General features: G+C 39.7%; 1 protein-coding gene and 1 long non-coding RNA gene across 2 annotated transcripts; one reads left to right on the top strand and one right to left on the bottom strand.

Annotated features, from left to right (window-relative positions):
- The first annotated feature begins 263 nt into the window (after positions 1 to 263).
- On the top strand, positions 264 to 19190 carry LOC124308901 (uncharacterized). Its single transcript, XR_006909138.1, has 3 exons — positions 264 to 372; positions 9523 to 9726; positions 18412 to 19190. It is a non-coding gene; the product is annotated as an uncharacterized LOC124308901 (long non-coding RNA).
- LOC124308900 (C-type lectin domain family 4 member K-like) lies at positions 1113 to 2053 on the bottom strand. The gene is made up of 3 exons (XM_046772061.1): positions 1893 to 2053; positions 1485 to 1715; positions 1113 to 1383 (listed from the first exon to the last, which is right to left on the bottom strand). The coding sequence occupies exons 1-3, from the start codon at positions 1993 to 1995 to the stop codon at positions 1241 to 1243; spliced, it is 477 nt and encodes a 158-aa protein (XP_046628017.1). The 5' UTR covers positions 1996 to 2053; the 3' UTR covers positions 1113 to 1240.
- Positions 19191 to 19528: the final 338 nt, after the last annotated feature.

The following is a 19528-nucleotide window of genomic DNA, read 5'->3' on the forward strand; positions in this document are numbered from 1 at the left end:
TTGTTATTTGTGCTTTTATCTTTTCAACCACATACAGCTTTTCTCTCTCTCTCTCTCTCTCTCTTAAAGCAGCCCAATCTTGCTTTCGCTATTTTCTTGACCGCATTTATCTTATCGCATTATGACGTACGACGACGATTTTTCGGTTGTATAACTAACGAGTTATCACTTTCGGGGTCACATTTAATCAAGAATCGATGAACGCATGAGTGAAGAGCTGTTCAAGACTCTGACGACTAAAATTAGCTCGGTTGTTCAACACACTACGTACTGATGAAATCATCCACTAGTATAGAAATTTTCATCAGTTCTGGAAGTTGATTTGGAAGACGGATTTTTTTGTCACTGACAGTTTGAAAGAGCGGAGAAGAGGTACGTCGCCTTTTATGAAATAATAACAACATCGTGACTGAATTAGTTAAAAAGTTGACTTGTAAACCGGTCGAACAGCCGTGAAACTTTCGAGATGAAAAACAACAGAGAGAAGAAGCGGCGCTCCGCTTCTTCCTCGTGAGCTTTTCCTAGAGTTGACTCTGACTTCGAGATACTTGCTGGAGAGGGGATATAAGGAGAGAATTAACGATAATTATACAAGACAAAACTTTCCAAAGAGAGATAGTGTGAGAGAGAGAGAAAGAGGGGGATGGGTAGTGAAATATACAACTTAAACAGCGCTATTCCGAAAGGCGAATATACCGGCTTTCCGAGCCTCGGCACCATCTTGCCGGGCCTTCCATGCACACGAGGTGGTAAAAGCCGAGAACCGAAACATCGTGGAATCAACGAGCCGTTCGTGGGCTAGTTTGAGGCGTTGTTACACACCTTCGTGACGCTATTCAAACCCGCAAATAGTTTACCCAAAACCGCCTCCTCAAGCTCTCGGTTGCAAGAGTCTTGGGGATAAAGACGTATTCAAGTGTCACACGCGAATCTTGAGTTGTGTTGTTGTTCCGACGGTTCAGTTTCTACACCACACGAATTGTTTCCACGCCGCGTAGATTAGCCACTCACTCTCTCTCTCTGCCTACCCCGGGCAGCACTTTAACCGACACACCTCGACGCTGAAATCCCGAATCGAAAATGAGAGGATGCAGAGCACTTGATAATCTGAATTTGGTTATTCTGAGCTTTATTAGATTGCCTGAGCTTGGATATCGATCTATAGTTTATTACACTTGGTACCTAGCTTGGTAATCATTTTGCGAGCAATATTTATACACAATGGTACTATCACTGGTTCTCACACTCTCTTTTCGCAGACGAAAGCTTTTCGGTCGAAACAGTTCTGACTGGATAATCCTGTGCTGCAACCTTTGATGGCAACGCAGTTCTGCGAGTTTGAGGGTTCGTACGGAGCCCACGGAAGGTAATACAATGTGTCATCTGTAGAAGGGGATGAAAATAAAGGTTGTATTACTTTTGTGGATCCATTTTTGTTACGGGCTTCGCAGAAAGGGGGAGAAAATTCGATACGCGAAACATACCGCAGTCGACTCTCGACCAATCCGTCGACGGTGACGTTCTTGATATGCCAACCCAAAGTTGAACACCTTGACTCTTCTTGGACCCCAGAAATCGAATCTTTTTACGAGTATCTATGAATGCCAGGCTGCCTCCTTCTTCCGCGCATACTTGCTTTGCCTCCAGCCAAGTTTTCGGGTCTGCGTGAATTTTGTAGGCTACCTTTTCATCTGTGTACTCGGTGTAACCAGAAGCTGGAAAAGTTTGAGACGGTTTGAAATAACTTTGTTGAGTTCCCTCCTTTTCGACAAGAGCAACATAGATGTAGAAACAGGTTGAGAAGAAGATAAATAATAAACGCGAACCTTGGTTGAAAATGGCGTATAACTGTCAGTGATAGTGTAAGAAAATTTTGTGTTTTTTTTTTTTACCTAAGGAGGTGTGAGCTTCTGCGAGGCAACAGAAAACTGCAAAAACTGTCAGGAGACACGTGGCGATTTGAATCAGTGATAGTGACTTGAATAAAGAAGCCATTTTCAAAGTGCTGCAGACACGAGTCAGCTTCAAACTGACACTGATTTCGCTTCTGACTTCACTTTGACGCTTCGACGTTCTTACGTAATGTTCGATTCCAGTTCTTACTGGCTTGGAGTCTCCTGATAATAAGTGCGATTCTTTGACCCCGCGGAAAAACCAGCATCATAAAACATTCACGCGCATCGATGAGATTCGACCATAATCGTTGTTTGTATTATAATTCAATCCATAGCCGATAATCTGCCGAATCAGACTCACAGTCTGTCTATTTATGAATGTGCGTAATTTTTTATTTCAACAAGAAGAAAAAAAAATCGAGTAAAACCTTGCGATTAACGTGAGTGCGAGATGATTAATAGCCATCTATTTGCTCATATCAGCAAACTGAAATTCTATTCCACTTCACTTTTTTTTTTGAAAAGAATAATATCACTTCGTGATACACGTATCGTAAAAATGTCAGACCATTGAATTTTTGGATGAGTCTTTTTATTTTGTTGGTCTTCGGAATTATACTTTAAGAAAAAAGAGAATTAGCTGATGGTACGTTGGACTTGAAACGCGATCTTGCAGAATTTTTTACACAAGTTGGGCAAAGCCACCGTGGAACCAGTCTGCCATGTGCGGTAAGTTTGGTTTGAGACGTTGTTACACACCTTCACGGTGGTATTCAAACCCGCAAATAGTTTACTCTCACCCACCTCTTCAGCCATTGTTGCACAAGGGTTTGGTCAATGAAGACGTAGTCAAGTATTCAACTATCACATTGAACTGTATCGTTGTTCAAACGGTCCGGTTTGTACACTGGAATTGGTCTCGACACGTGGAGAATAGAAGAGTTCTGTTGTGGTTTTCTGCTACACCGTCACCGCGACGATTGTTCTACAAAAACTCGACCGAAAGTAGAATCCAAAGTCAGAATCAAACGAATGGCTGGTTGGTGATTTTTCGTGAAAGAGATTGGCATTGTTAGGCGTCTTCAGACGATGTCGTTCGTTCAAAAGCGTTCAGTTCTTCGCAGAATGCGTTAGTCAATCCTCCGTTGTTATCCGCCATGACAACACAGTTTTTCGGGCTGGAAGGTTTACCGAATGCCCATGAAAGGTACGTCAACGATTCACCTCGATGCTCTGGAAACAATGGTTCAGACTGATAAGTCAAGCTAAAATGAACTCTGAACGGATCGTTAGCACTTTTCGATACTTCATTTTAATGACAAATTCATGAATAAAAATCTACGACTGTATTTTTATAGAGTAATATTTTTTTATTTGTTCTTTCTTCATAGAGTTTCAACAAACCTTCGGTTATATTCTGTCCGTCATCTTGGGACGTTTGGCAATCATTCAAATTTGATTTTGACGGTCCATTTAGCAGGTAATCACGTCTGTACACAATGGATATACGCACTTACCGTTTTGCTATTTTTATAAGACGGATTTGGTTTGGCTACTTTTTGTTTACGGAAACCCAAACTCGCCAAGACAATTTAACGCTCGTACTAAGACAAAATTCTTGATCACAATTTACCTGAGAGGAACGCGGAGGTTTCCTCTCTTGGTTGAGTTCGTATCGAGAGGAGATGAGCTTTTGAAATAAAAGTTCTCGTTCACCTTTAGTCGATTTGGATCGTCTCGGGCATTGTGGGCAGCTTTGCATGTCCAGCGAGTATTGTATAAGGTATAAATTATGGAGTTGTCTTTATCTTTTCTAAAAACACGCCAACACAAATTGTATGACACTATTTACACACGATTGCTCTGGCGGTGGTAACCGAATTATTGTCTTCTACTGAATTGATAAAATGTCTCCCATCAATTATTTACCAGTATTTACGGAGATAGTTGAGTAGATTTACTCACTTTGAAGGTAATTAATTTGGTCAACTCGCAATATAGATTGAATACATTGATAAAGTTTATTCAATTTTAGTTGTATCAAAATTATAATGATTGAATATTATTATGAAAGACAAGAAGTACGGAATTTCTTCAGAGTTATTTGAAGGACTTGATTTCAAGAGATTCTGTAAACTTCTCTGTTCGGATGATGGTTTTAAACTGACCGCTTACAAAAATTTTCGATGAACTGCCCAAGTTGGGAAATACGTTGTTTTTTAATACTGCAACGCTCCGTCGAGTTCATTCGTTAAGGTTATAACACGAAGGAAAAAAATAATTACGTAAAAATCTCCTGAACAAGGTGATTTTTTTCCGAGTCTGAAACATCCACACGAAGGGTATGTTCGTATCGCATTTCTGCGGTTCTTGCTACAATTTAAAGGTGAGTCATTCCAAGGATGTAAACCAGTGGCTGCGGGAGTTCGCTTCTCGCAGCCTGCGATCTAGGTAATCAACGTGAAAGCACGTTGCTCTGTGCTAGAGAAAGAGTAATAGAGTGAGCCTTGCAAGAAGGTGTACCGAGGGAATGGTTGAATCCCTCTACCAATATTTTATGTGAACAAAATGTAGCATTTTTTAAACTCAGTGCATGGCAGTATTGCGGGTACACGTAAATCAGAATTACAATTTTCTTGAACTTCGTGTTGAAACCTCGAATGAAATCATTTGGAAAGGCAGCACTGGATGTTTGAAAAAAGTCTCGCCAGCAATTTGGCAGCCTTAAAGACATCGGTTTGGGACCTATGAGAAATGGAAAGTATGCTCGTCGATCGATCATCGCGCCTCATTTACTGTCTCCATTGCAGATCGGAACTATAGAGAAGCATTGCGATCGCTTCACGGATTCCATGATCAAGGTGAATTCACGCCCAGCATAGGGAGAAGGTGGAAGTTGATAATTGGGAGCGATATAACCGTGTAACTTGGCGGAAACACGAAGTTATCTATTAATGACAGGCACCTGGTGCACGGCGTCGCCTTTCTACCTGGCTGCCTGACGAACGTTTCCTTTTACAGTCGAGATCGCTTCGTTGCCGGTATAACGTGCGAGCGAACGAGGGTGGCGACCCACCCTCTGGATACACAGCAACTTGAGACGTATCCTAATTAGAAACGTCATTAATACACCCGGGATACGGCCCTACGCTTGTTCTGTCATCGGCAGCACGTCGAACGCCCTTTGCCTGCCAAATGTCGGGGATAATTGTCCCAATTACTTCCCCTTACTCCCGCTTTTGTGCTACACCCACGGGAAACTTCACCTCCTATAACTGCTCCTATAATATGATGTAACCTATGCTAAATTCAACCGTCGCGTCGCGTCCTTCGCCAGGTACGCCGATCGGATTGGTTATGGTATTGAGAAATAACGCTTCAATAGGGCCTAATTGCAATTGAAGGGTATACACTCGGCGAAAAGTTAATGTCAGGTGCGTTGGAATCACCTGAATTCGTTGATGTTCGTTCGAAGGTTTTCCAGTCCTCTACGCGCGTTTCTAAGATCGTAAGAAGAGTTCCCTTCGAGACGTCTGACTTCAAGCTTGGAAATCAATCGAAACCACTTCGAATCCAGTCAGGCTTATTGGAATTGAAGTCAAGTCTGTTCGAAGGTCTTCGTTATCAACTTCCAGTCTCCTCAGGGAATTTCCAAAATCATCTTTCGAACCGTTGTATTGATTTGAGTCCACATGCAAGTCGTCTGACTTTAATCTTGGAAATCGTTTGAATTCACCGTAAGTAGCGATACGTTTTTGCCCGACTCCTGATATCCATCACTCCGAATCCTTCCTTTCGGCATTCGTTTCTCCACCCTTTCCGATGTTCCTCGCAGTCTATTTCGATCTCGTCACCGAGCAACGAGCTTCGCAAGATCGTTGTCTTGGCGAAACCGTCGCTGCAAGTTACGCGCCATTAATTTAAAATCCCCGAGTAAGTCGCTTCTGTCCTAGACAGTGACTAATGACTCGTAACCACCGCCACACGCTCTGGCGTTACTGCTGTTGCTGCTTCTGTGCCGCACGCTTTCCTCGCTCTTCTAGTCTTGCTGCGCTTCACCCCGCACCGAGGGTGAAGAGAAAGAGAGGAAGAGGAGTCTAGGGACGGCGAGAGGGTGAGAGGGGGAGGGGTAGGGGGGGGGGGGGATGAAGGGGGGGCTGCTCTCCGATTCATAAACTCTAACTTTTCTCGCCTCCTCGTCGGCTCGCGCCCCGTCGACGTTGCCGTCGAGCTGTACTACTTGAGTGACTGATTATTACCGCGCGGTGCGAGCGTCGGCTTAGACTCGGGGCTGGTATTTCAGTATAAAAGTTTCCAAACGTTTTAAGATGCTAATTATTCGACGCGCGCCCGCTCCGGAGTGATGGACGGAATAATTAGTGCTCCTCCCCCCCACCCATTCACCCCGCCGATCTACCCTGACTTTGCTCAACCAATTAAACAGGCAATTACATCGTCCCATCGGGGATTAACCGTCCCTCGAATCCCGAAACCCAAGCGAACTCTTCAAATTGCTCAAAAATGCACCCCCCGCGTTATTAGGAACTGTTTTAGCAATTTGTTTTTCGATATTTTGTAAGCAAACAAATGTTGTTTTTGGTAAGCATCGTTTTTACCTGAGTATGTAGATAAACCGATCGATACGTCATATTGCGACTAAGGGTGGTGACCGGTAATCGAATATTAAAAATAAACTAAATGATTCAGAGATCCAACAGATTATTACAACAATAATTTTATTTTCATCCGTTCGTTCCCTGTTATCCTGAAAACGGCGGGCGCGTAACACTTTTCTGTCGTTTTTATGAATACGAGAGAAATAAAAAACATTCCGTCAACATATCTTAGGTGTGATAAATAAATCAATTCAATCACCGATCGATCCCCTGAAACGTCGTAATTATCATAGGTGAGTACGACTCGTAAGGGTGGCTCGAAGGTGGTAAATATATGATGGCGATATATTGAAAATGAGAATTGAAGGGTGGCTGTGCACACACCGTGTGTATACCGAAGAATAAATCACTGTTTACATTACTGTAAACTGTGTGCACTCGTTGAGCACACCCCTTTTCAGTCCCGATCTGCAACCCCTACGGCGATATAAGCCGCTCTGTTTACTTGGCAACTTTTGAAAATATAATCCGTATCGGTTAAACGCAACGTCGATCGCGTTCAATCATGCCACGGAAATTTACAGCTTACACCGTTAATCGGTCGCAAATTTGTTTGACCTCGAACACGCACAAGCGCGGTGTCCGATATATTGCGAAAGCGACGCGGAGGGAGGGCGAGAAAATCGAAATTAATCAGAATGGCAGGCAAGAGAATTGAAAGAAATTTAACGCAACAGGACGATAAGAGTGAGAAAAAAATAAACAATATTTATTTTGGCATCAGAAAAAATAAAAATTCTTTTATCAACGATAAATCAGGCTTGAGTAAAAATTAGTCTTACATTTTCAGCAATTGTAACGGATATCTTTGGCTCGCAAAATTAAAAAATTCTTTTGGCTTCGTTCGATATTTTGCGTCTCTTATCAACCAGTATTACAATATTAATAAAAAATAACAATCCTTAGGGAATAAATTGATTACTTTTGTATTCGGTTGAATACGTGAATGCAGTTTCTTTCCTGCAGCATTGCAGCAGCAGTATAAACGTGATTGGGTAGCGAATAATTTTCATCCTTTCACGAAGCGTTCGCTTAAACTCGCTGTCTAATATCGCGGCGTGTGTGATTTGGAGCGTTGAAAATAGGTGCTAATTTTCAATCGGTATCTATTTGTACGTATAAAAAGTATCGAGGGCAAAGTGAAAAGCTGTTTTCTGCTTAAGGCGAGAAGAGAAAAGCAGACGTGTATCTATGCATATATATCTACGTTTCGTTTAGCGGAAAATTGCGCTCTTTCAACTGATGCATCGTGCCTGCAGCCCTATACAAAAAAAAAGGACGCGATTTTTCATGGATAAAGTGTATGTACGCATTTATTCCACAGACAAGGTATAATTCCAAATTATTGCACATAAATTTTTTACTTTTTTTAAAAAATCCTTCGCAGAATATGGGTCATTTTTTATGTTCATGCTTGCATAGAATTTTGCTTTCCATCTCTTGGAATTTGATAGTAAACAGAGAGTCGGTGAATTTTGTTGTTCGGATTTCTTAAAACCGGTCTTCTCGTCTCTCGGTTGAATTTGAAATGCACATTATAAACTCGAGAAACAATATTTTCAAACTCAGAATCGAACTGTAACGACAATTTTTTTTCTCTATTATTCTTTATTAGTAATCTCAAATCCTTGATTAAATTATAAAATTAAATCATGATCTCTGACCTATCAAACAAATTTTGACGATTTATCATCTTCGTTTTAGTTTTCATCCGAATTCGAAATAAGAATCCGATTTCTAAACATGCGAATGAACTTTGAGTAAGTTTATTCTTCCATTACTCGTGGTTGAGTATCAAATATAGTCAACCTGATATTAAATGAAAATAATTATAGAGGAAATTCATTCGTGGCTACTGTTCAAATTGAATCGAATGGAATAATGAAACGGGAAACTCTCTCCTTCTTTAATTCCTCCCATTCCTTTTCTCTTTCTCTCTCTCTCTCTCTCGTCTCTCTTTCCTCTCATTTGTCCGTGCCTGCACCTTTTCTCCTATTCTCCCTCCCTCCCCCGATGAACCTCGCGATAATATCTGCTAGGAAGGGGTGGCTGGGGGTTTGGAAGGCACGCCGGCGCTCGTTTCCGGTAGGAAACTGTTCCGGGGGTGGTCCGAAGTCGGGCTGAAGGTAATTAAATGTAAAGTTGTAGGCAGCGGCCGCATGCCACGGTTGGAAAGTGCAGCTAGCCCGGTGTAATGGGAGCGGTGCTGCAGGCGAACTATACGCAATTGCAAAACGTTGAAATATTTGGGCGGTCGGACTCCGGAACAGAGCATATTCACCCACGAGCATAACGCTGCACGCGTAAATGTTCCTCGGCGAAAACAACCCTGGGCAAACCGGGATGCAAATGGATTTTTAAAACGGTTATCGTTGTACTCGGTGTGTCGTTTCACAGCGTCACGCCTAAAACAGAGACTGCTTAATTAAAGACAGTTTCGTTACCGCCTTAATTGAGACCGGAAACCGTCTTGCACGCGGTTATGGAATGGGAATTAATTTTTATTCGAAGGAAACGGAAGAAACTTATTGTTAGTTGCGAACTAACCGTTCCGTAGTTCGTTGCGACTGGTGATCGTTTTTCTCGATTAGTTGTTTCTGCTATGAAAAATGTTGCGAAGAATTTAATTTGACTACTTGAATGTGCTCAAGTGTGAGGCATTAATTATATAATTAGGACATTGAATATTGGATTATTTAAAATATCCGAAAGCAGAAAGATTGAAAAACTAATAATTTGGCTATATAACTGATCATTTTTTTTTCTCGCAACTACATTGTGACATTTTTCAACTGTTTAGTTCAATTGACTATTTTTAACGTATAAATTGTTATAATGATTTCATTAAATTTCACTGTTTGGATAGTTTTGAAATCAGAATAAAACTGTTTTCATAGTTTTCCATGTATTTTCACTATTGAAATGTAAGACTTGTTTGGAAAATTTTTCAGCCAGAGTTCTACGCACGAATATATCATCGAATCTGAAGGAAGAAAAGCTGGAAGTGGGAGGGACTGCCGATTTCCCACCAGAGTAGACAATTTCTCGGCAGAGTGAATGAGCATACAACCCCAATTCAACCGAGACACGACGAGCTTGGGGGAAGAATTTTCAGCCCCCCTCCCCCCGTAGAAAGTGAAAACACTGGCTTCAAGGTGTGTGAGAATACCCTTATTTTTCAAGCATCGTATTCAGCGGTATTTCATTTCAGTCCCAGTCGTACTGACGGGGACAAATCTTGAACCGAGAATACGGATCGAGATAGAAATTGGAAACGAATTACAAGCAAGTTTTTCAGAGTATTGAGAATAATTGAAAAAATTGGTTTCATGGGTTTCGGTGGTGAAAAAAAAGCATATTTTCTCTAACTAAGCATGTAAAAGAACAAAATTTGAACCATGTTTCGTGAAATTTTTATTTAAAAATTTTTGAGAACCCTTAGAAAAAAGTACCCTTGCGGTGGCCACGATAGCCAAAAATAGATAAATCCGAAATCAAAAAATCAAATATTTTATGTTAGTAGGTGAGTATGGCTCGGGGTTGAACGAAGGGTTTTGAAAAAAATCGAAATTTGAATTTTTGGCAGAGTTGTATTCGAAAAAGTGCAAAATTTCGATAAGTTTGCATCAGTTTTTGAGAAATCGTGGCCACTGGCTTGAACAATATAGTTTTGAGAAAAGAACGGTAGGCTTTCTGTCACAGACTTTTACTCCAATTGACTTGAAACTTTTGGATAATATTCTTGACACGTTGTACCATTAAATAAGAAAACTGAGAAGGAAAGAAAAATGGATATTTTGAAATTTCGAAACACATGTAAACCTTGAAAGGGACGCCAGCCGTTCGCACATGCGTATCTACGTAACACCCCAATTGTCCGGTTAATTCGACGAGCCGTCGAGTCGAGCAGCCGACGCAAGCTCCTGAATATTCAAGAAAGGGGTGACGGGATTTGGTGCATCCATGCGGTTCTTGGGGTGTTTCGGAGGAAGCCGAGGGTCGCGGTTCGCCGGCTTTCCTCTCGACGATCAGGCGAGGAGACGCACAAGCCCGGAGGCGACGTCCGCTTTGATCCGCGAAAATGGATTAACGGAGTAACAGGCAGCGATAGTTCTATTGTCACGTTTCGGGGCGGCGTGTATTCACCTCCGCACGTGAGGATGATTCAGTTATGGAATCTTCCACCCTCCGTCAGAGCTCCGCGAGCTACCTGACAAACACCGATTTAACCCCGCCTCTAACAGACGCGCGTTTCATCTCATAACTTGGATTTGCCCGCGTCTTATTGTTGCAGACGCCCCGAGTTGGAAGCTTGTCAAGGGTTAGTCGATTCGTTGATAACATAGGTCTGCAGTCAAAACAAAACAAAAAAAAAAAAAAAAAAACTGTACAGGTTTCTTTTTTTATACCGTTTATCATCGATTTTTACTCACTGAAACTGGAAAATTTGGTCGAAAAGTTCCGACGCGTCAGGTTTTTTTCTTGAACTCGTGTTCAGCTTCATTCAGAGTGAAACTCCCGTTTAATTCGAAATCTGGTATCATATTCTTGATTCTAAAAATTCTAGGCACAAGTGATTTCTTACTTTCATTTAATATGGGTTAGAATGAGACGCGAGAATTAATACAAACAGAAAATTGAAAGCGGAAGCGTGTTTAGAGAGTTATCAGAAAAAAGAAGAAAAGGTTTTATAGGCGAAAAGAATAAACAAGGAATGTTGAACACATTTAATAAAGAAATTGTTTGTTTAATTTTATAAGAAATATTGTTTAATTCGTTGTAATGAAATAGTGATTTTTTCGTTACTGTTATGCTTTTTTTTTATGCAAGCTCCTTGTACTTTGCAAGAATACCGTACGTGCTGGAGGAAAATGAGTCATTTTTGGATTTAGCACACTCGGAAACATAATAATAACGAAAAACATCCCGTGCAGTTGAAAAATATATCTTGTTGCAGACCTGCGTTATTTGAGCCAAGAGATAGGGGAGAGAAAAATTTTGAAATCGAAAAAAGCTTCCAAAATCTAACCAATCAGACTGTTTCCTTTTTATTTAATCTCGGATTTTATTTAATAACTTATAAATCGAGGGAAGGACGGGATGGCAGTGAAATTCGGAGTATATTATTCTTTTTATCCGTTTACGGGGATAGTGAAACAGGACATTGAAGAAAAACGCAGTGAATTGTATTTACGTATTCTTGAATTAAAAACCCACGCGATTGGCGATGAATTCGGGAGAAAACGCGTTAATGATTAGATGGGAACAATAAAGTTTTCGTCTTACGTAGATGAATTATTCGAAGGTAATTTCGGAGGGTCGTAATATTTCATGAATATTAATTTTTTTCTCTCTCGCTCTCTCCTTCTCGGCTTTGTCTACCTTTCTCGGTCTCGCTGTCTCCGATTTAATTGTAATTGCAGTCGACTGCAAGTTTTCGCGATGTTCACGCGAATCGCTGCGTTCAATAATATCCCCGCAACGATCGTTGTACACGTATAATTATTACATTAATACCGCTTTTATTCATTTCCTCTTCAATTCCATATTCAAGCTACACCTTGTACTCTCTTTTTATTCAACCTTACATAACCGTTGAATGAATAAACACCGATTTCCGTGTAGGCGTCTGCCTACTCACCGGAAACGGTGTAATAAGTTTTTGTGTTTGCTGCCTCGAGCGAGTGTTTTCCTTCTTCCTCTTTCTCTTTAATTTCTTCTTCTTCCCTAAGGAGATCGTTTTTACCACGGTTATGTACACAATTATGAAGAGTATTTGGGCAAACGAGGCCGTTAGTATAATCAAAGAGAAATACATTACTACCTGCCGTAGAACGCTGATGTACATGGTGTGTCATTTTGAATAAAATAATAAAGGTGATTTCGACACTTGAAGGGAAAGAAAATTCTTTCTTATAAAGCAAGTGATTTCATTTCATTTTTTCCGCAACAGTGGAAGACATTTTTTGCCCAAGGTGTATTTTTCAGTCTTTGGTTAAAGTCAAAATTAAATTCAGTGACATATTTCGTGAAAAAAAGTTTTTTCAGGTCATTAAGACGGTTTTTTTTGAAGAAATGCTTACTTTTTTTCTTGAAGGAAAATAAGCAAATTTTTCTCGAAATATTTTCTGTGCGGTATAAAATTCAGCAACTAGCCGATTGCGTATGAAATTTTTAACGTTCGGTAATCTAACGATGTCGTTTCTTCGTGAATTTCCTGTACGTTGATTATCTTCTTTGATTTTTTGTGGCTCCTTTGGAAACGGGACACCCAGTAGTTGTCTATAGAAATGAAATTTCTCGTATATTACACCCGAGGCTATGAAACCGCAAAATTCTCTCCTCCCTTTTTCAGCGAAAGCAATTGAGTGAAATGGCTGAAGCTAATTAGTCAGTTTTAATTAAAATTTACGCGTATAAGCCTCGGCTGACTATATTTAATTGTTACAAAACGCGCAATTCGTTCTCAGCGACGTGACGACGACGAGGAAGACGCGGCTTCTCATTCCGTCAGACGCGTTTCACTGAATCGAGTTGATCCACATTTCTCTTTCCTTATTCGTGTAATAATACGCAAGAAAAGAAAAAAAAGATGATACGCTAGACACGAATTTCATTCCGTGTATATAAAATTTGAATCACAAATTGCTTCAAACATCTGATATCCAATACGACATGTTTATTTAGCGTTAAAATTCGATTTTTCTTTTTCTTTAGCTATAATACTTACTTGGCACAAAAAAAAAAAAAAATTCATAGAGATAAACTTCGAAGTTGGGACGTATAAAAATCATTTTTTCAATCGATCGCGAATGGAAATTTCTGGTATTTCTTACACGACCCATTTTCCGCCGAGACACAGACTGTGAAAAAATTGTAGAAACTCGATTACTCGAAAAAGCGATAAAATTTATGGTTCATTGCAACGAAAATGAGAATTTAAGAAATTGGAATAAGCTATGCAAACAGAAATAAATTCATTCGGCTGGATACGTTGATACATATATAGAACTTCATGTGCAATAATTAGCGGTATATAAAAGAAAATTATAATACAGGGATGAAAAAAGAGCGTCTCCCTTATTTTATTTTCCCTGCATGCGGATGTCATCGCGGTGAACCGAATGCGGCGAGTCTTTCCTCCTTCCTCGTATAAAACATGCGTCTACATCACCCTTTGTGCGTAAATACGCACATACACAGGTCGGTGAATAAAAATACGGTTTGCTCAGCGAAACGTGACGTGTAACATCGGTGCGGATAATTTGTACGAAATAAAAGTTGAGAGGGTAACTCATGCGGCCGCGACGGTTAAGGGATATGCCGGAATGGCGAAGGGATGGCGGAATCGCGGAGAGTGGCCGTCGGCCCTTGCGGGGTTACGAGGCTGAAATGGCGGGCGTATTCGCGCGAGGACGTTAAGGCCGGGGAATATAAATCAGGGGGGGGGGGGGGAGGGAGGGAGAGGAACGCGAGAGAAAGAGTCTGGAAATGCGTAGGGTGAGAGAATGGGGAGAATTTCAAACCCGAACCCGGAAAATGAAGGAACTGAAAGATAGTCGACAAGACGAATTTTGAAACAAAGGTAGGATAGGATTATAGATGAGACATTTATCCATCCCTGAAGAGATGAGATCGATAAGATTGTTAAGATTGAAGGAAGAGGAGACGAACGAAAATGCGAACACGGATGAAAATGAAGATACGGAGGATTAGAAACATAAAAAAAAAAAATAAAAAAATTGATTGTATTATACTGACAATTAGTTGTACACTTTTTCGTAAAACAATAAATGCAGAGGAATAAGAGAAATTTTGAAAATATCCCACAGAAAGCAAAACAAATCAGACCAGATCGCGTCGAATCAGATTAGATATAAAAAGAAGACGAGAGAAAATAATTGAAATTTGGTATTACGTCAAAAAAAATTTATTCGCGAAAAAATTAAACTACACAGATGTGGAAGAAGAATGCGTGCAAAGTATTTTTTTAAAAATTCGAAGCAAACAGAAGAGGGGAAGTGGAAAATGCAAGACCGCAATTCGGTGCGTCGAGGAACTTTGGGAGAGGGTAAATTAAAGGAAGCGTATAAAATAGCGGTAAGCCGGTGCGGCGAGCCGCTGCAGTTCGACAAAACCACGACACTGCACAAAGTATGCCTGACGAAGTGAGTTTTATACTGCACGGAGAATCGTGGTGCGATAGAAGCGTAGGCTGAGGGGGAGGGGATCGTTCCGGGGTTATAATGTTGTTACTTACTGCCCTGCTGCACGGAATTAATTAAAATGCATATAAAATGAGCCAACGCGGTCGAATGCAAACTCGGTCTATCCTGACCCCGATTTTCCGCGCCATCGCAGTTTCGGGAGAATCGGATCGTCAAAAATGGTATTTTTTATTGATTTTACTACGCGATAGTCGCGCATTGAGTATTTGTTGAATTGTTATAATCTGCAGGAATTTATTTGAAAATATGAGGATTGATGCTACCGGAAATTTAAACGAAAGCTTGGATATCGAGGCTTTATTTTAGATCGCTTCAAAATTGATAAGAATCTCATAAATTTGTCAGATTTTACTCTTATTTTTCAATCGTCATCAATATCCGTGCAACGTTGCCAAGTTTAATAATCTTTAAATTTTAATAGCCATAACACGAGGAAAACAGAAAATTAATTAATTAAAAATTATTATTACCAGTAAATTAACCAATCCATCAAAAGACGTCCTTCTGAATAAAATGAGGACCTCGTAGAGTGAAATGGAAGAAAATTTCTAGATTTCTACAAATTTTGAGGAGATCTAAGTTTTTGTTTATAGGTCCTGTATTTTCTATTAATGCATAATATCAGAAATTCTCAATCCGTAATCATCCCGTGAAAGAATTAATAAAATGTATCGACATGTATTTGGTGAACAAACCTCACGAAGACTATTCATCGGCTCGCGAAAAGGATCTAGCAATTGATTTTTTCACGACTTTGAACGAAGAAGAATTTCCGCCGGCTACAAAACTTTTTTTTGAACAATCTTTCAGAGCTTGAATCAATTATTTTCCAGGACTAAAACGTTTCGACAATCTTTACCTACTTCAAACTCTGGATAGGATTTTCCATTTCGATATACTTCATTAGTATCTACCATAAAATGCTAAGAATTAAAGCGGACAATAATTCTTTCGATTATACAAAATTCACTGAATTCTAAACCCTTACGAAAAATTTTGGACTCCGACGACACGCCGGTAGTCTATCCATTCATTAGGACTACGGAAAGTGAGAGAGAGAGAGAGAGTGAGTGAGAGAGAGAGAGAAAGGGGGGATGCAAAGTGCACTCAGCACTCCAGCCTCATGCATAATTATATATTTACAGTACAGAGGCCCGCCTCTGCTGCTGCTGCTGCTGCTGCCGCACATATGTTGCCGGTTTAATTAAATATTTGCATGCACCATACACACACACACACACACACACACACACACACGCATACTCTCAGACGCGTTCCCATGACGCAGGGGATGGCTTGTGGGTACATAGAACGATGGATGAGAGACGGCCAAGTCACGCTCGAGTCGCTGGACCAAATCGGAGCTAACTGACCCAAAGGAAGACGAGGACGAATGGCTACGAAAAATCTCTGCAACTCGAATTATTTATTCATTTTGTACTGCAAGAGGATCTAACCACTGCAGTCAGGAATTAGATGGGAAAAATTTGCCCTGCTATCCTTTGACGATGGCTTAAAACCGCTGTGTGAATGCTTCATATCGTGTGCAACTCTTGATTCGTAATTTAATGATATAATTGCGGTGGGAAATATCTGCCGATTTTTTTTTCACCGCGATATTATTAAATCGATGGTGTGATAAATCGTGAGTTGATATAAAAATGTCGCTTTTAGTCAATGGAAATTTTTTCAGTTTTCTATTCGATCAAATGTACGAAACAACCATTGAAGAGTTTCTTTTTCCTTTTCAACAGTTTTGATATAATTTGTCAAAAATGTTTCAAACATCGCATTTCTAATACGTGTGGTCCAATTATTTATCCAAATATTTTTTCCTACAGCCTATAATTTTAGAATCATTTGCAGGATATTTCTTCCACCGAGGAATGCTAAAACAAATGCATCGCTCAATTTTCCCAGCGAATTCTCATATTCACGAAATTTTGCAAATGAAGGATAATCAAACATAATCGATTATTTTTCTCGATTAACCGAGTATAATCGATTATTTTTCAATCTCGATCAATCGACCGACTCAATTACGTTTCCTCACAATAGATTTTTGTTTTTTATTCCCATGAACGACGCAATATAATATCAATTTATATGATTAAAGTATCGATTAATATCATTGTCTTACTCACTGTATGAAAATGAATATTTTTACCTGAAATTGAAAAATACTTTCAACGAAACTATAAATTATGAAAAAAACTTTTCCGCTGTTAAGACTGCATACTGAAGTTTACGAAATTTGGTTAAATGCACAGTTAAAAAAAAAAAAAAAAAATGAAATACGAAACGCAAGATTAATCGATTAATTTTTACCGCATCAATCCAATCGTGTCTGATTATTTTTTTGGACCCAATTAATCGACGCATCGATTATTTTTAGCTTCGTGGCCATCACTGTCGCGTATCGTCCGACCGGCGTGCCGGCAACAGCCCGGAGAAACGGGGGTGCGATAATTTGTGGCGACGCGCCGGTCGCTCGTCAGGCGTTGCGGTTAATTGCTCCTGATGCAACATAAATTAGCGAACGCACCCCGCCACCCTCGGGCGGTGGGAAGAGGGTGAGAAAGAGGGAGGGCAGGGGAAGTAACGTGCGATTGAAGTGGTTTCGCGGTGTTCAAGGTCTGCTCGCTTCATCGAATCACTCGAGTCGTCCTCGCTCGGCCCGCAGTGCACATTCGGTGATAATTAACCCTCGGTTTACACACGTCGTTGTCTGCGACCACGCGCACTCGACCTAACCTGACCTCCTTCTCGCTTCGCCGCTATTTCCCAAGCTTATCTGCAATTCGCGAATTACCAGAACTATTTTGCACTGAGTTACCTATCACGGAATTCAAAACAGTTTTGGCCTTTTTTACTTTGGATTTTTAACGGTTTGATTTATTGATAGAGTGAATTTTTGAAAATTCTTATTGATCGTTGTCCAGAAACCTGTTGATTTAATCTCAATGATGAACTGTTCGTTTTGGAGAATCAGAAAAACCTTGTAATGATTTTTTTTTTACAGTCTTAATTTAAAAACTGACGAATTGCATGCTTTGGATTATTTCAAATTGACAGTGACATGTGACTACTTGAAAGAATATTATTCAATTTGAAACAATATCGAATGCATTATATATTGAAGATAGGAGAATGGAAACAGAACTTTTTCAATATTGTTTCTACTTACGATTATTATCATTCATTCGTTTCCCCAATCACGGTTTTCGGCAGTGTGTTTTATAATTAATACCCAATCTCGAGACTCATTTTGAAAAAAGAAATAAAAAAAAAAAAAAACACTAGAAGAACCAAAAAACCATGCGACAGAAATTACAAATTTAAACTACCATGAAGAGCCAATTTTATCAGGGTTAAATTAAACAGAGAAAAATTTCTCTCTTTAAATATTTAATAATCGAAAATACAAATTTATTCAAAATGTATAACATATTTTATTATACAGCGAGAATTCTCAGAACTCGAAAATCATCTGGGTCTGAATTTTCGTAAAAATTTTCACTCCCTTAATTGAACCGACGAAACGGATTTTCTATGTAATAAATAGATTCCTCATCCCTTTCTCTATTTAGTAATTGATTGTTTTTTTTTCAGATTTTGCGGCCATCGCTTGCAACGAGCTCTGGAGTGCGTTTTCGGAATTTGCGAAACGACGAGGTAGAATCGAATACATCGTCGAAGAGCCCCGCTGGGAGGGACGTCATCGCCGTCGTCGGCAGGGGGTTAAAGCGACGTTGGAAACGCTCTCGCTTTAATCACCCCAGATTGAGATACTCCTCTCCTCTACTCTCCTCTCCTCTCTTCTCCTCTTCACACTTCTCTCTTCCTCTCTTCCCGCCGAGTTTTACCCCGCGCCAGAGATTTGGGATTTGTCTCCTTCTCCCATTCTCCCATAGAATTAACCCTCTTTCACCTTGCGTTATACACCATGTCACCTTTGCTCGGGTGTCTGGCATTATTCATCCGAAAGTGGGACGACAAAAGTAGAATTAATCAGGTTATCGATAGACAAGAAAAACCGAAAAATGATTGAAATAACAGATAAATTAATACGAGATAAAGAATGAAACTAATAAAATACTGGTCACATATGGTAAATGAGTTGACTGACCTACGAAAATAAGTTGAAAGAATAAATATTAATCAAACTTTGAGGAATTTAGTAAAGCCTGATCTAGAATTTCTGTGAATTTCAACTGAAATCACTGTTGAAAGTGACCGTACCTTATGCATAGAAATATTGTACACGTATGATTATTTTTTGACTAGAAACTGTAACTTGAAAAACTTTGAAATGATAATTATTGCATTGGAATTGACTCGAATTTTGAGAAGTGAAGATTTCAAATGATCGTGACTGAGGGAATTTCATTTTCCAAAAATTTCAGCGACATTGTATATACCTATAATAATAGTTTTCAAGGATGGATTTTCGTAAATCAGGTCTTTTCTGAAAGTTTAAAATGTCGGTGATTTTTTTTTTATTTTTTATGCTGGAAATTAATTTAGAATTACTACCCTTTAATTATAATAAAAGTTACAATTTTTTATTACTGATTTCTGGGTGATTAAAAGATGAAAAATTTAGACTCGTGGTATTCGTTTTCACGTTGTGGAAATGTGAAGTGTAATTGAAATTGTACTAATCGCGTGATCTCGGGATGCCCGAACATCGACTTCTGATCGCAGCGCGTTTACACCGAGCATCTTT

Source organism: Neodiprion virginianus, chromosome 7 (genome assembly GCF_021901495.1).
Source record: "Neodiprion virginianus isolate iyNeoVirg1 chromosome 7, iyNeoVirg1.1, whole genome shotgun sequence".
Lineage (NCBI taxonomy): Eukaryota > Metazoa > Arthropoda > Insecta > Hymenoptera > Diprionidae > Neodiprion > Neodiprion virginianus.

What these genes read in the sequence shown, in the direction of transcription:
- LOC124308900 (XM_046772061.1), bottom strand. Translation starts at nt 1,995, where the DNA reads ATGGCTTCTTTATTCAAGTCACTATCACTGATTCAAATCGCCACGTGT. An exon ending in AGAAGCTCACACCTCCTTAG is followed by an intron (nt 1,716 to 1,892) that starts GTAAAAAAAAAA and finishes AAACTTTTCCAG; the next exon opens with CTTCTGGTTACACCGAGTAC. An exon ending in TTGGTCGAGAGTCGACTGCG is followed by an intron (nt 1,384 to 1,484) that starts GTATGTTTCGCG and finishes CCCCTTCTACAG; the next exon opens with ATGACACATTGTATTACCTT.